General features: G+C 46.2%; 1 protein-coding gene and 1 pseudogene across 2 annotated transcripts in view; one reads left to right on the top strand and one right to left on the bottom strand.

The window, feature by feature from the left end:
- Window positions 1-147: 147 nt before the first annotated feature.
- Window positions 148-10,726, bottom strand: LOC101596578 (annotated as a pseudogene).
- Window positions 10,727-11,544: 818 nt separating this feature from the next.
- The window catches only part of Supt5h (SPT5 homolog, DSIF elongation factor subunit), a 28,735-nt gene continuing 25,336 nt past the window's right edge, over window positions 11,545-14,943 (top strand). For both annotated transcript variants that reach the window (XM_004670416.2, XM_004670417.3), the window contains exons 1-2: window positions 11,545-11,629; window positions 11,836-11,919. In XM_004670416.2, coding sequence (XP_004670473.1) covers window positions 11,845-11,919 — 75 coding nt within the window. In that variant the 5' untranslated portion in view covers window positions 11,545-11,629; window positions 11,836-11,844. The remainder of the gene's footprint in view (window positions 11,630-11,835; window positions 11,920-14,943) is intronic.

Genomic DNA, 14,943 nt, shown 5'->3' on the forward strand with positions numbered 1-14,943 from the left:
GAGGAGCAGGGCCTGGGTAAGTGATCACGACAGCACCTGGAGTTGGGAGGCCTGCCTAGGAGAGCCACACGCACTGCCACACAGTACAGGGGACAGCTAGCTACTGTCTGAGGCTTCACAGACCAGTTCAGGCGCCCCGCAAAGCTGCTACAGGCCCAAGACATAAAAATCCTCCAGCACATCGTGAATGAAGTACCACACATCCTCAGAGTCTGTCAGCTCATCGTCCTCACCTGCAGCCAAAAGCATAAGCCACATCCTGCCCAGCTCAGGGGTGACAACCCGCTCTTCGTCTCTCTGTGGCTCCTCTCTACGGCCATCAGGGTACCCATGCTTATATAAAAACAGTTCCCGGGCTGGAGAGATGGCTTGGGCTGGAGAGATGGTTTAGCAGTTAAGCGCTTGCCTGTGAAGCCCAAGGACCCCGGTTCGAGTCTCAATTCCCCAGGACCCACGTTAGCCAGATGCACAAGGGGGCGCACGCATTTGGAGTTCATTTACAGAGACTGGAAGCTCTGGTGCGACCATTCTCTCTCTCTGTCACTCTCAAATAAATAAACAAACAAAAAAATTAAAAAAAAAAACCAGTTCCCTCCAAATGGGCAGCTCCCACGTCCATCATCAAAATACCTGCTCGCCTTGTTGCTCATTGCCTCCTTGTGTTTCTGAGTTTCTGCTTCTCTTCTTTCTCCTCCACCCAGTACTCACTTGGAATGACAAAATTAGATGTGATCCGGCATTCAGGGCAGGACTTTATGATCTTGCTCTCAAATTGCTTAGCGCTCCTCCGCTTGCGAATACCCTTGAGACAGGAGGTCTGGCTTCAGTTGGAGAGGATCCCAGAGCGGCGCTCGCTGGGCTTGGCTTTCTCATGGACCATCTCCATGCAGATCCCGCACACAGCGTCCTTACTAAGTAGCGCCGCACAGCGAAAGAGAGCTCCATGTCCTTCTCTTGGGCCTCAATGCAAGATTTTATGTTCTGTGACCGCTGGGCAGCCTCTCTGGGGAGTAGGACCCGAAGCACACATATGTCACAGGAGTCTCCCTGGAGCTACACACAGTTCTCCACTTAACGGCACTCCCACTGCAGCATAGGGCAGAGCTGCTGCAGTTTGCTCCTTCTCTGACTCTCCCTTGGACCCTGAGCCCTGCAGGGGTGCTTTGGTGCAGGAAGGGGCAGTGCGGCCACAGTAGGGCTGCCCAGGAACAAACCCAATGGCATTCACCCAGTTCTCTGAACCCGCGCCTACAGTTGGAAAGGTTGGGTTTCTTCGCTGGCATTCATTTTGATGAGTGGTCCAACCCCCATGAAAGGCTTGAGGAAGCAGCCAGGGATGCTTTCGCACTTGAATCTGTAGCAGTCGCTGCTTCCTGTTTCAGTGGTTTGCTGTGCTCATATCTGCAGCGGTCTCGGTAAATACAGTACCCTCTTTGAAAATACTTGCACCGTTTGGACTGTCAGAGAGATCATGTGAGTAGCGACAGTTATCTCCTTCCTTACAAACCCCATGCACAAAATACCTCCGTCCCCGCAAGCGATCGCGCGGGGCGGGCAGCCAGACCGGCCTCCGCCCGAGCTTGAGCTTGACGCAGTGACCCGGTGTGGAGGCGACGCGGACCTCGGTGAGCACCGCGCCCGCCTTCTTCCCTCCCGCCCCCCACCAACACCTTCTTAAAGGCGTTGGCGAGAGTAGCTGCCTCCCAACAGACGCGCTGCTGGAAACTAACTCTTTTTTTTTTTTAAATATTATTTATTTATTTATTTATTTTAGAGAGAGAGAATGGGTCATATCCATGACCTCACAGTGCCTAACACTACCTACACAAGACCATCATAATAAGAGGAAAAAGATCATGACATCAAAATAAAAGAGACTGATTGAGATGGGGAAGGGATATGATGGAGAGTGGAGTTTAAAAGGGGAAACTGAGGGGGGGGTTCATTACCATGGGATATTGTTTACAATCATGGGAGTTGTTAATAAAAAATAAATTAATAAAAAAGAAATATATTAAATAAATAAAGTTTAGGTGAAAAACAAAGATAAATAAAGGTTTTGAAAAATGAAACAGAAGAAAAGAACTGCTCCAAATAGCAATAGTCAACAGAGGTTAACAGGCCACACACAGAAGCAAAACAAACAAAAAGAACAATAAACCAGAGAAATGGGCATATCAAAAGATGTCCAGGGGCTAGGGAAATGTTTTAGTGGTTAAGGCATTTGCCTGCAAAGCCTAAGGACCTGGTTTGAATCCCCAGTACCCACATCAACCAGATGCAGAAGGGGGTGCATGCATCTGGAGCTCATTTGCAATAGCTGGAGGCCCTGGCATGCCCATTCTCTCTTTCTTTCTCTCAAATAAATAAATTAATTAAACATTAAAAAAAAAGATGTCCAGGGCTGGAGAGATGGCTTAGTGGTTAAGGCATTTGCCTGCAAAGCCTAAGGACCCAGGTTTGATTCCCTAGTGCCCATGTAGACAATGTGTCTGGAGTTCATTTGCAGTGGCTGGAGGCCTTGGCATGTCCATTCTCTTTATCTGCCTCTTCCTTTCTCACTCTCTTAAGTAAATACAAAATAAATAAACAGATAAGTAAATATTTTAAGTATTTTGATATCATTAATTAGCAGGAAAAAATCCACATTAATGCACAATATTCTTTTCTTTCTTTTTTGTTTATTTTCATTTATTTCTTTGAAAGCGACAGCGAGAAGGAGGCAGAGAGAGAGAGAGAGAATGGGCCCACCAGGGCTTCCAGCCACTGCAAAGGAACTCCAGACACGTGCACCCCCTTGTGCATCTGGCTAACGTGGGTCCTGGGGAATCGAGCCCCCAACCGGGGTCCTTAGGCTTCACAGGCAAGCACTTAACTGCTAAGCCATCTCTCCAGCCCTCTTCTTTTTTTTTTTTTTTGGTGGGGGGTAGGGTTTCTAGCCCAATCTGACCTGGAATTTACTATGTAATCTCAAGGTGACCTGGAACTCACAGTGATCCTCCTGCCTCTGCCTCCTGAGAGCTAGGATTAAAAGCATATGCCATCACAGCTGGCCACAATATTCTTTTCTATCTATCAGATTGGAAAATGCAAGAAAATGGGTCACATCAAGTGTTGGCAAAGGTTCAGGGATATGGGTACCCTCAGCCACTATCAGCAGTGGCATAAATTGATAGATTCTTTTTGGAAGACAACTTGGCAGGTTTGATTAAGATGTAAAATGTGTGTGTGCTTGGCCCAATACTTGCACTTCCATTTTTAGGAATATGCCTAAAGAAATATTGACACTGATGCTTGTCTTCATCATAGAAGAGTTTGGAATGAGAAAACAATTTAAAACTGTTTCTGTTCATCAAGAATGAAGTAAGTCGGCGTGGTGGCACACGCCTTTAATCCTAGCACTCGGGAGGCAGAGGTAAGAGGATCACCGTGAGTTCGAGGTCACCCTGAGACTACATAGTTAATTACAGGTCAGCCTGGACCACATGCGCCCCCTTGTGCATCTGGTTAATGTGGGTCCTGGGGAATCGAGCCTCGAACTGGGCTCTTTAGGCTTCACAGGCAAGCGCTTAACCACTAAGCCACCTCTCCAGCCCATCTACTGAAGACTTTTAAGTTAGGAGATTTGTCTAGAAGAATGTACTGACGTGACTTGTTTGATTCTAAACACATGACAGGAAGCCAGGGGAGACCAAGCAATAAGAAAATTAAGAGGTAACAGATACATCAAATGTCTGCAACCCAAAACCCACAACTCAAATATGAAGACTTTTTCTTTTGGGGAGTGGTCAAGGTAGGGTCTCACTCTACCCAGCCTGACCTGGAATTTTCTGTAGCTCCAGGCTGGCTCCGAACTCACAGCGATCCTCCTACCTCTGCCTCTTCCTCTGTCTGTTGCTCTCAAATAAATAAATAAAAATAAACAAAAAAATTTAAAGGTTTATTTGTATTTTTGTTTTTGTGTTTTGAGGTAGGGTCTCACTCTAGCCCACGCTGACCTGGAATTCACTATGTATTCTCAGGGTGGTCTTGAACTCATGGTGATCCCCCTACCTCTGCCTCTCAAGTGCTGGGATTAAAGGCATGCGCCACCACGCCCAGCTTTGTATTGTTTTTATTTGGTTTAAGTTTCTTGAGAGTGGGTCCCAGGCCTAGCCTCAATCTCCCTATGTGGGGTGGCCTTCAACTCCTGATCCTCCTGCCTCTGACTCCTGAGCCAAGGTTTGTTTCTTTTTAAATGAATTTATTATTTGATGGAAAAAGAGAGAAAGAATGGGCGCACTAGGGCCTCCAGCCACTGCAAATGAACTCCAGGTGCATGTGCACCTTTGTGCATCTGGCTAACATGGGTCCTGGGGATTTGAACCTGGGTCCTTTGGCTTTTCAGGCAAGTGCCTTAACTGCTAAACCATCTCTTCAGCCTATATGTATATTTTTAAATTTTATTTTTATTTATTTATTTATTTGATGGAGAAAGAGGGAGACAGACAGACAGACAAAGAGAGTTCACTAAAATATTTTTTTAAAAAATGCCAGCACGTGGTGGCGCAAGTCTTTAATCCCAGCACTCGGGAGACAGATGTAGGAGAATCACTGTGAGTTCGAGGCCACCCTGAGAATACACAGTGAATTCCAGGTCAGCCTGGACCAGAGTGAGACCCTACCTAGAAAACAAAACAAAACAAAACAAAACAAAACAAAACAAAAAACTTTAAAATAAATCCCAGGGATGGGGCAATGGCTTAGCAGGTAAAACGCTTGCTGTGCAAGCATGAGGACCTGGCAGTCTTGTAAAGCACCTGTCATCCAGGCCTGGGGAAGAGAGAACGAGAGGAGCCCTAGGGCGCATTGACAAGCATCTAGCTGAATCGTGAGCTCTCGGCCCAGGTTTGATTCCTCAGCACCCACATGAAGTCAAAAAGCCAAATGTGCTCAGTAAGAGGCCTGGCATGATATCTCTCTCTCACACACACATACACAAATAAACTTAAATAAAATCATTAAAAAATTAAGCGGGGCCTGGAGAGATGACTTAGTGGTTTAGGTGCTTAACTGCAAAGCCTAAGGACTCATGTTTCACTAGGTCCCATGTAGACCGGACGCACTGTGACACAAGCCTTTGCACATGCACACAAGGGGATGCACATGTCTGGAATTGCAGTGGCTGGAGGCCCTGGCACAACCTCTCCCTCTCTCTCTCTCTCTCTCTCTCTCTTGCTCTCTCTTTTTCTCTCTCTGCTTGCAACTAAGGGGGAAAAAAAGAATAGAGAATCAGAGAGGGAAAGGAAATGGCCCAGGGCGACACAGCACTTGTGGAATACAAACCTGGATTTCCACCCCCCTCACCCCGGGTGGGAGTCTCATCTCTGGAGGAATAACTGAACAGTTCTTCCAGTTATGTGGCTCTTCCCTCTGAGGAGCAGAGACACTTGCCACCAGAATCTTCTGCTGCTTGCTCCCAAAAGATAGACCAGCCAGTCAGTCCCCGCCCTCCCTTTCTCAGCTACAAACCGCGCTCTTTCCAGCCCTTCTGCTCCATTAGAGTCGGGCTGTGTCACCGCCTCTGTCCACCAGAGGGCAGGTTGCTCACAGCGTTGCCTTCACTCTGAACTGCTCGGGGTCCTGAGCTCACAGTCCTGGTGGACTTCATGGAAACTTGATGCTTCAGCTGCTTCCTTGGAGAGGAGGGTGAGAGAGAGAATGAGAACGAACACAGAGGGATAGAATGGGCACACCAGGGCCTCCTTCCACTGTGAACAAACTCCAGACACATGTACCACTTCGTGCATCTGGCTTTACCTGGGTTCTGGGGATTTGAACCCCAGGCCCTCAGACCCTGCAAGCAAATGCCTTTAACCATTTAACCATCTTTCCAGCCCGATGATGATGATGATGATGATGATTATTTATGAACTTTAGTTTGAACATATTGCATATTGGTCATATTCCCATTGGGTTGTATTCTTTTTTATTAGAATATTTTATTTATTCATTTATTTATTCATTTAAGAGAGAGAAAGAGGCAAATAGAGAGAGAGAATGGGTGGCCATAACCTGTAGCCACTGCAAACTTACTCCAGACGCAGGCACCACTTTGTGCATCTGGTTCATGTGGGTACTGGGGAATTGAAACGGGGTCCTCAGGTTTCACTGGTGAGTGCCTTAACCACTAAGCCATCTCTACAGCCCTGGATTGCAGTCTTATGTCCTCTGTCTCCGGACCCCACTCTACTGTGGGCCCTCCTCGGTGGCGTTGGTGGTCTTCACTGTGGGAACTTACTACTTTTATTGGTTTTAATTTGAGAGCGACAGACAGAAAGAGAAAGAGGCAGGGGTGCTTGGGAATGGCTAAGCCAGGGCCTCTAGCCACTGCAAACAGACTCCAGATGTATGCGCCACCATGCGCATTTGGCTTACATGGGTACTGGGGAATCGAGCCTCAAACCGGCATCCTTAGGCTTCATAGGCAAGCACTTAACTGCTAAGCCATGTCTCCAGCCCACTTACTACATTTTGGACAGAATCTGAAATTGGGCATACTTTTGCCAACCCCTTCTAGCCACACCCTAACTCCCTTTCTCAGAAGGCTAAATTTGGAGCTCTGCTGGCCCCTTTGTCCTTCTTACCAAACTGTCCACATATCCACTTATCCTTCAATCCACTCACTCTTCCATCCATTCATGCATTTTCTCCCTTTATAAGATACTCTTTCATATATATATGTTTTTTTTTTCATAAAGCATCAGTAAGTTTGTTGTTGTTTTTGTTTATCCAAGCATGGTCTCACTCTAGCTCAGGCTGACCTGGAATTCACTATGTAGTCTCAGGGTGGCCTTGAACTCCTACCTCTGCCTCCCGAGTGATGGGACTAAAAGCATGCACCCCGGGTGTGTTGGTGCACGCCTTTAATCCCAGCACTCGGGAGGCAGAGGTAGGTGGATTGCTGTGAGTTTAAGGCCACCCAGAGACTGCATAGTGAGTTCCAGGTCAGCCTGGACCAGAATGAGACCCTACCTTGAAAAAAATCAAAAAATAAATAAATTAAAAAAAAATAAAGGCATGCACTACCACGGCTGGCTCAGTAGGATATATTTTTTCTTTTTAAAATATTTATTTATTTATCTATTAGAGACACAGGGAGGGGAGAGAAAGAGAGATAGAGATAGATAATGGGCGTGCTAGGGCCTCTAGCCACTGCAAATGAACTCCAGACACTTATGCCACCATGTGCATCTGGCTTACGTGGGACCTGGAGAATCAAACCTGGGTCCTTAAGCTTTGCAGGCATGTGCCTTAACCACGAAGCCATATCTCTAGCCCTTTTAAATTTTTTTTTAGTTTTTTATTTCTCAGTAAGATATATTAATAAGGAAATAACAAAACAAAGACAAATGTTAGTCTCATGTTTCTATTCAAAGATAATCAAAAATAGTTTTTCCCTGTCCATCCCTTCCAACTACAACCTTCTGACCATGTAATAAAGGCCAATTTAAACAATTTTTTAAAACCTTAAACCTTTTATCAAGCTATCAAAAATGTATTTAATACATATTCTTTCCTTATATTAAACAAACTAGTATTCACTACAGTGCAACTATACAGAACATATACGATATACCTATGTGTACAAAGCAAACACAAGGCCCATCACAGTCTTGAAAAACATAATATTCACATTGATTACACTAACTCCAAAATGACTGTAACACTGGAATGGCACTTAGTTTAAAAAAGTCACAAAAATATATATCTGTATGTGCAGTTACCAAGAACTATGGCTTCTGTAAAACACTAATAGCCATATACTGGTACATAAAATGTGAAGTTTTGACATCCTATGGATTTTTAGGAAATCAAAACAAAATCCAAAACAATTTTTGTTGTTGTCCAAAGTCAAACATGCCATGTAACTTAGTTAGCTGTGGCCACTGTCACCAAGTAAAGCTACTGTTGAGTGAAATGTTGACAACTGGTACAGGCTGGTGAACTAGGACTGCCACATTGAAGAGTTGCTTATGACAGGGGTAGAGGACATAAAACACCCATCTATTCACATTTTTCTCACCAGCATTACTCTTTCTGGAAGGTTTTACAAACTTCCAGTTCCCAAAAAGATTTATAATGTTTTGGTCAGCAGGGTCAAACCTTCCCTGACTTCCTTGCTGCCTAGCTACAGGCAAATATTAAAGCATGCACCCTGAACAAGTGGTCACCACGTGGAAGACTGCTGCAGGCTCCTCTAGGTGGTTATGGAGCCAGGTTTATGTTATCCCTGTACAATACTGAGCTACCATAACAGCAGATATGATATGGAGCTACCAAAACAAAATCGCCATTTTCTTTAAAAAATGTTACATCAAAACACTTTTTTTTGGCCTTTAAATCCATCTCTCTTAGCCAGCCATCTTTTCTTCCTATCACAGATTCTCTAGACTAACAGCAAAATCTGACTTTCTTATTACGCTATTATGCACAATGGTACTTCCTAATCCTGGAAAAATTTCAATTTACTCTTAAAAATGGGAATACAGGGCTGGAGAGATGGCTTAGTGGTTAAGCTTGCCTGTGAAGCCTAAGGACCCCGGTTCAAGGCTCGATTCCCCAGGACCCACATCAGCCAGATGCCCAAGGGGGCACACGCGTCTGGAGTTCATTTGCAGTGGCTGGAGGCCCCAGTGTGCGCCCTCCCCCCCCCCCGCTTCTTTCTCTGTCTGTTGCTCTCAAATAAATTAAAAAAAATTTAAAAAATGGGAAAAACCAAAAGTTTGTTTAAAATTATCTTTCACAAATATATATTTACATATTAAAATAGGCTACCTAAGATTTTTACAAGATGGCTTTTGAAAAGATCCTAGCAGCACAAAGATACTATAATCTCTCCTCCAAGTTGAACATAAGGTGTCAGTATTCTCTACAAGAGGCAGGCTATCTCCATCTTATGTAACAGGAGAATTAAGTATATTGTTGGGAACCTGAGCCAAAACCAGTTTTACTTTATAGGGATTATGGTTCCTTTAAAAAATATAAACAATGCCGGGCGTGCACACCTTTAATCCTAGCACTCAGGAGGCAGAGGTAGGTGGATCACCATGAGTTGGAGGCCACCCTGAGACAACATAGTGAATTCCAGGTCAGCCTGGACTAGCATGAAACCCTACCTCGAAAAACCAAACACACACACACACACACACACACATAGGAGCCAGGCGTGGTGGTGCACACCTTTAGTCCCAGCACTTGGGAGGCAGAGGTAGGAGGAAGGCCATGAGTTTGAGGCCAGCCTGAGACTATAGAGTGAATTCCAGGTCAGCCTGGGATATATGTGGGTTTTTTAAAACATTTGGCTTTTCAAGATAGGATCTCACTCTGGCCCAGGCTGACCTGAAATTAACTATGTAATCTCAGGCTGGTCTCAAACTCATGGCCATCCTCCTACCTCTGCCTCCCAAGTGCTGGGATTAAAGGCGTGAGGCACCACACCCTTCTCAAACATTCTTAAAAATTTTAATTAGTTAATTAATTTGTGAAAGAGGGAGAGAGCATGGGTGCACCAGGTCATCTATAGTCCCTGCAAACCAACTCCAAATGCATGTGCCACCTTGTGCATCTGGCTTATTTAGGTACTTGGAAATTGAACCTGAGTTCTTAGGCTTCACAGACAAGCACCTTAACTGCTAAGCCATCTCTCCAGCCCCCTATATTTGTGTGTGTGTATGTTTTTTATTACTTTTTGTTTGTTTGTTTGTTTTTCAAGTTAGGATTTCACTCTAGTCCAGGCTGGCCAGGAATTCACTATGTAGTCTCAGTGTGATCTCGAACTCAGGATGATCCTACTACCTCTGCCTCCTGAGTGCTGGGATTAAAGGCGTGCATCACCATGCCCAGCTGTTTTTATATTTTAAAAATTTATCTGCAAGCAAAGAGAAACAGAGGGATAGAGAGAATAGGCAAGACAGGGCCTCTAGCTGCTACAAACTCCAGATGTATGTGCCATTTTGTGCATCTGGCTTTAGGTGAGTACTGGAGGAATCAAATCCTGGTCATTAAGCTTTGCAGGCAAGAGCCTTAACTTTTGTGCCATCTCTTCAGTCCCCTATATATATATTTTTAATTTTAAAAATTTATTTGAGAGAGAGACAGTATGGGTGATCCAGGGCTTCCTGTTCCTGCAAACAAACTTCAGACATGTTTCATGTTGTTTGTCTGGCTTTATATGGGTACTGAGGAATCAAACCTAGGCCATCAGCCCTCACAAGCAACCACCTAAAACCACTGAGCCAACTTCCAGCCCTCTGTTTTGAGATAGGGTCTTACTCAAGTCCATACTGGTCTTGAATTCACAGCGATTATCCTACCTGTTTTCTAAGTGCTAATATTAAATTCATGTGTCACCATGCCCTGCTTGAAGTCTCTTTTTAAACAGTTCCCCTCTTTAACACTCTCTTTAACAGAGAGTGGGATGGAGTGAGGAAGAGGAGGCATCACCCTTCCAGTGCTAAGCACATTCCTTGCAGGACCAGGACCCTGACTGTGACAGCTGAGCGAGGAGGAAGGGCTGACAAACATGATCTTAAGGGGTGGAACCTGTACTGTTTTAACCTTGGCAGGGCACCACTGTAGAGTTTGTGACACTAAGACCTTGCTCCTGTCAGGCTGGGTGACCTGGCACTGAACTTGGACCATTATTCCAGCACCTGGCTGCCAGGTAGGACGTCATGAAATACATTGTGAACAGCAATTCACATTCACACAATCCTTGTCCCTTGGATGAGTCTGGGGTCTTCCCAGTGGTTACCACCATCTGTAAAAACAAGCTTCTCTAAACAAAAGTGAGACCAGCATTAATCAATAGGAGTCTTTTAATGGTATGGTTCATGATCTAAGTATAAACCAGCCGGGAGTGTCTCACATCTTTAATCCCAGCACTCAAGGGAGGCAGAGCTAGGAAGATCGCCAGGAGTTGGGAGACCACCCTGAGACTACATAGTGAGTTCTAGCTTGGGCTAGATCCAGACAGAAGTCCTACATCCAATCCTTGCCCCCAAAATATGTTTTATTTATTTGAGAGAGAGAAAACAGCAGATATATAGAGAGAATCAGTGTGTCAACGACTCTAGCCACTGCAAAGGAACTCCAGATGCGTGTGCCACCTTGCGCATCTGGCTTTAGGTGGGTACTGGGGAATCGAACCTTGGTACCAGGGCTTTGCAGGCAAGCGCTTTAACCACCAAGCCATCTCTCCAGCCCCTAACCCTGCTTTTGGGTTTATTTTTCTGCACTTCAAAAATGCAAAAAATGAGAGTATTTATCTCCTAGGGATGTAATGAATAAACAGCTTACTCCATTCAAGCACGAGGTTTAGGCTAGAACAGGGTGGGTCACGAAAAGAGGGGAAAAAACAAACAAAAAATTACAAACTTTCTTATGACCCTCCAAAGATGTCGGCTCCAAGCAACTCTGCCACTTTCAAGATGGCCGCCAGGAAGTGAGCCGCACTGGGCTCGCCCCGGAAATCTCGTGATCTGGCGAGGCTAAGGGGCGTATTCTCGCGAGAGGGCTAATCGGGCCAACTAAGCGTTGTTGCGGCCGACGTGCAACTAGTGTGGAAGGCGCAGGTGGAAAGTAATAGGTAAGGCTGCGGGGAGAGGATGGCATTGCAAGACCCGGGTCCTGTTTAGTGTCCGATGAAGAACTGAGATCTGCGATCGCCTGATCGAGGCTGCCGGAAGTGCGCCAAGAGATTTTCCCCCCCCTTCCTCCAAGGGACCTGGCGGGGAAACTGAGGCTTGGGCTCGGGAGTCCTGATGCGCTGAAGGCCGCTGCCTTTCTCTGCAGGCGCCGAAGATGTCGGACAGCGAGGACAGCAACTTCTCGGAGGAGGAGGACAGCGAGCACAGCAGTGAGGCCGAGGAGGCCGAGGTTAGTGGCCGGGGTCGGGAGCAGGGACCGACGGGGCCGATTTGGTCCCTACGAAAGCCGCGGGGACTTGGAACAGCTGCGGACTGCTGCTGGGCCTTGGAAGTGCCGTGGCAGGAGTCGGCTAGTCGGTGAGAAGCCCAGGGACGCCTCACGGAAGGTGTGGGTTCAGCCAGCTGCAGTGAGATCATGGGTGATGTGTTGTAAAGGACTTGGCGAGTGCATAAACAGCCCCCCCCATTTTTCTTTTTCTTTTGTCGTGTCTAATTTTTCAGTTTCAGTAATAGCGCTGGAGATTGGACTTTAGGGTTTCAAGCATACTAGGCACTCTCCCACTGAGCTACAACCCTAGCTTTTACTTGTCTTTTTTTTTTTTAATTTTTATTTATTTGAGGGAGAGAGAATTGGCGCACCAGGGCCTCCAGCCACTGCAAACGAACTCCAGATGCATGTGTTCCCTTGTGCATCTGTCTTATGTGGGTCTGTAGAGTCGAACCAGGATACTTTGGCTCTGCAGGCAACGCCTTAACCGCTATCCAGATGCATGTGTCACTTTGTGCATATGGCTTACGTGGGTCCTGGGGGAATCAAACCGAGGTCCTTTGGCTTTGCAGGCAAGTGCCTTAACCACTAAGCCATTTCTTCAGCCCGTCCTTTTTCTGTTTAATTTTTTTTTTTTTTTTTTGGTTTTTCGAGGTAGGGTCTCACTCTAGCCCAGGCTGGCCTGGAATTCACTATGGAGTCTCAGGGTGGCCTCGAACTCATGGCGATCCTCCTACCTCTGCCTCCCGAGTGCTGGGATTAAAGGTGTGCGCCACCACACCCGGCTCTGTTTAATTTTTAAAAAATTACTTTCAAAGAGTTGGAGAGGGAGAGAATGGACACACCAGGGCAACTAGCCGCTGTAAACAAACTCCAGATGCCTGTGCCACTATGCATCTGGCTTGAAGTGGGTCCTTGGGAATCGACCTTGGGTTATTAGGCTTTGCAAGCAAGCACCTTAATTGGCTGAGCTATCTCTCCAGGACTTAGTTCTCCTTTTATCCCAGAAATGTATTTGTAATGAGTACTGTGTGTTAGGAACAGTGCTTTGCCCTTGAGCTCCTCCTGTTACCACATTTTCCCCCACAAGGTAGGGTCTCACTCTAAGCCAGGCTGACCTGGCACTCATTCTGTAGTTCCAGGCTGGCCTGAAACTCACAGTCCTCCTATTTCTGCCTCCTGAGTGCTGGAATTAAATGTATGGGTCACCACACCCCAGAAAAATATATTTTTAAAAAATTTATTTGCAAGCAGAGGGAGAAAGAAAGAATGAGAGAGAGGGAATGGGTTTGCCCAGGCCTCTTGCCACTACAAACAAACTCCAGACACATAGGCCACTTGGTGCATCTGTCTTTACATGGGTACTGGGGAATCCAACCCAGACTGGCAGGGTTTGCAAGCATACACCTTTAACCCCTGAACCATCTCTTCATCCCCCATTGAGCTCCCTTATATACCACTGAATCTGAAATCTATTATTTTTGTTTTTCTGAAACATTGTCTTACTATGTAGGCCCTGACTGGCCTGGGACTTGAGGCCAACTTAGGACAAGCCCCTGCCTGTCTCCCAAGGGCTGACATAGTTTTGTGCCACCATGCTCAGCCTACAGACTCTAAGCTTTGGGTAAGGGATATTCAGCCTGCGGTCAGTTCTTTAACTCTGGAGAAAAATCAAGCAGGAAAAAGGAGAGGGCTGAAGAGGTGTCTTAGTGGCTAAGATGCATGCTTGCGAAACCTACGAATGGATTCCCCAGTACCCACATAAGCCAGATGCACATGGTGCTGTATGCATCTGGAATTCAATTGCAGTGGCTGGAGCCCTGGTCTGCCCATACTCTCTGTCTCTATGTGCTTCTCTTTCCTTCCCTCCCTCCCTCTCTCTCTCTCTCTCTAAAATAAAATAAAAAGAGTAGAGGGTTTTGGCTATGCTTGGATTAGGATGTTCAGGATGAATCTGGGAGTGACATTTGAGTAAAGATTTGTTGGAGGTGGTGTGGATATCTGGTTTGTTTGTTTGATTCTGGGGCTGGAGATCAAACTTAGGGCTTTGTGCTTGTCAGGTAAGTGCTGTACTACAAAGCTACATGTCGAGTCCTCATCAGAAAAGTTGGGAGCAATCCCAGCACTTGGGAGGCAGAGTTAGGAGGATCACCATGAGTTCAAGGCTACCTTGAAACTACCTAGTGGATTCCAGGTCAGCCTGGGCTAGTGCAAGACCCTACCTTGAAAAATCAAAACAAGGAAAAAAAAAATTGGGAGCATGTTAGCCGTGTTCAAGGAGAGGCAACGAAGGGATCACAGGAGCCAAATATTAGGAATAATCCAAATATTAGGTGAAAAAGTTTATTTTCTTTTATGGTTCTGATCAAAGGGGCCATAGCTGGTGCTGGTCTTGCTGGCAGGATGACACAGAGCCCCACATGGCATAAGACAATGTGTGCATATATGTTCAGGGAGGATTTGGGGTGGGGGTAGTTTGAGGTAGAATCTGGCTTAAGCCCAGGCTGACCTGGGATTCACTCTGTAGCCTCAGGTTGACCTCCAAACTCACAGCGGTGCTCCTGCTTTGGCCTCCCTAGTGCTGGGATTAAGTCGTGCACCACTCTGCCCAGCAGACATATTTTTTAAGTTAGCTTGCAGTGCTGAAAAGGGACATTGCACACACATTTGAGATATCCTGCTTTTGTTGGAAATTGGAAGGGACTGGCAACATGGAAGTCAGGGCGGGCACTCACAGAATCTCTGCCCTGCTGTCCTTGCCCCGCATCTGCCCATGTAACTGTTGCACCGCCAGGGACTGATTCCCAGGGCCTATGCTAAGCTGTATTTCTGGCCTGGTTGACCCCTTCACAAAGGGAGTTTTTGCTCCAGGCCTATATCAGTTGCCATTTGTCACCATGCTTGCCTTGTTCACAAAAAAGAAAGGTTTCAAGGACCCCTGTCCTGGAATACATCAGGCCGAGGGCCACAGGTTTCTGTCGACTG

Source organism: Jaculus jaculus, chromosome 14 (assembly GCF_020740685.1).
Source record: "Jaculus jaculus isolate mJacJac1 chromosome 14, mJacJac1.mat.Y.cur, whole genome shotgun sequence".
NCBI lineage: Eukaryota > Metazoa > Chordata > Mammalia > Rodentia > Dipodidae > Jaculus > Jaculus jaculus.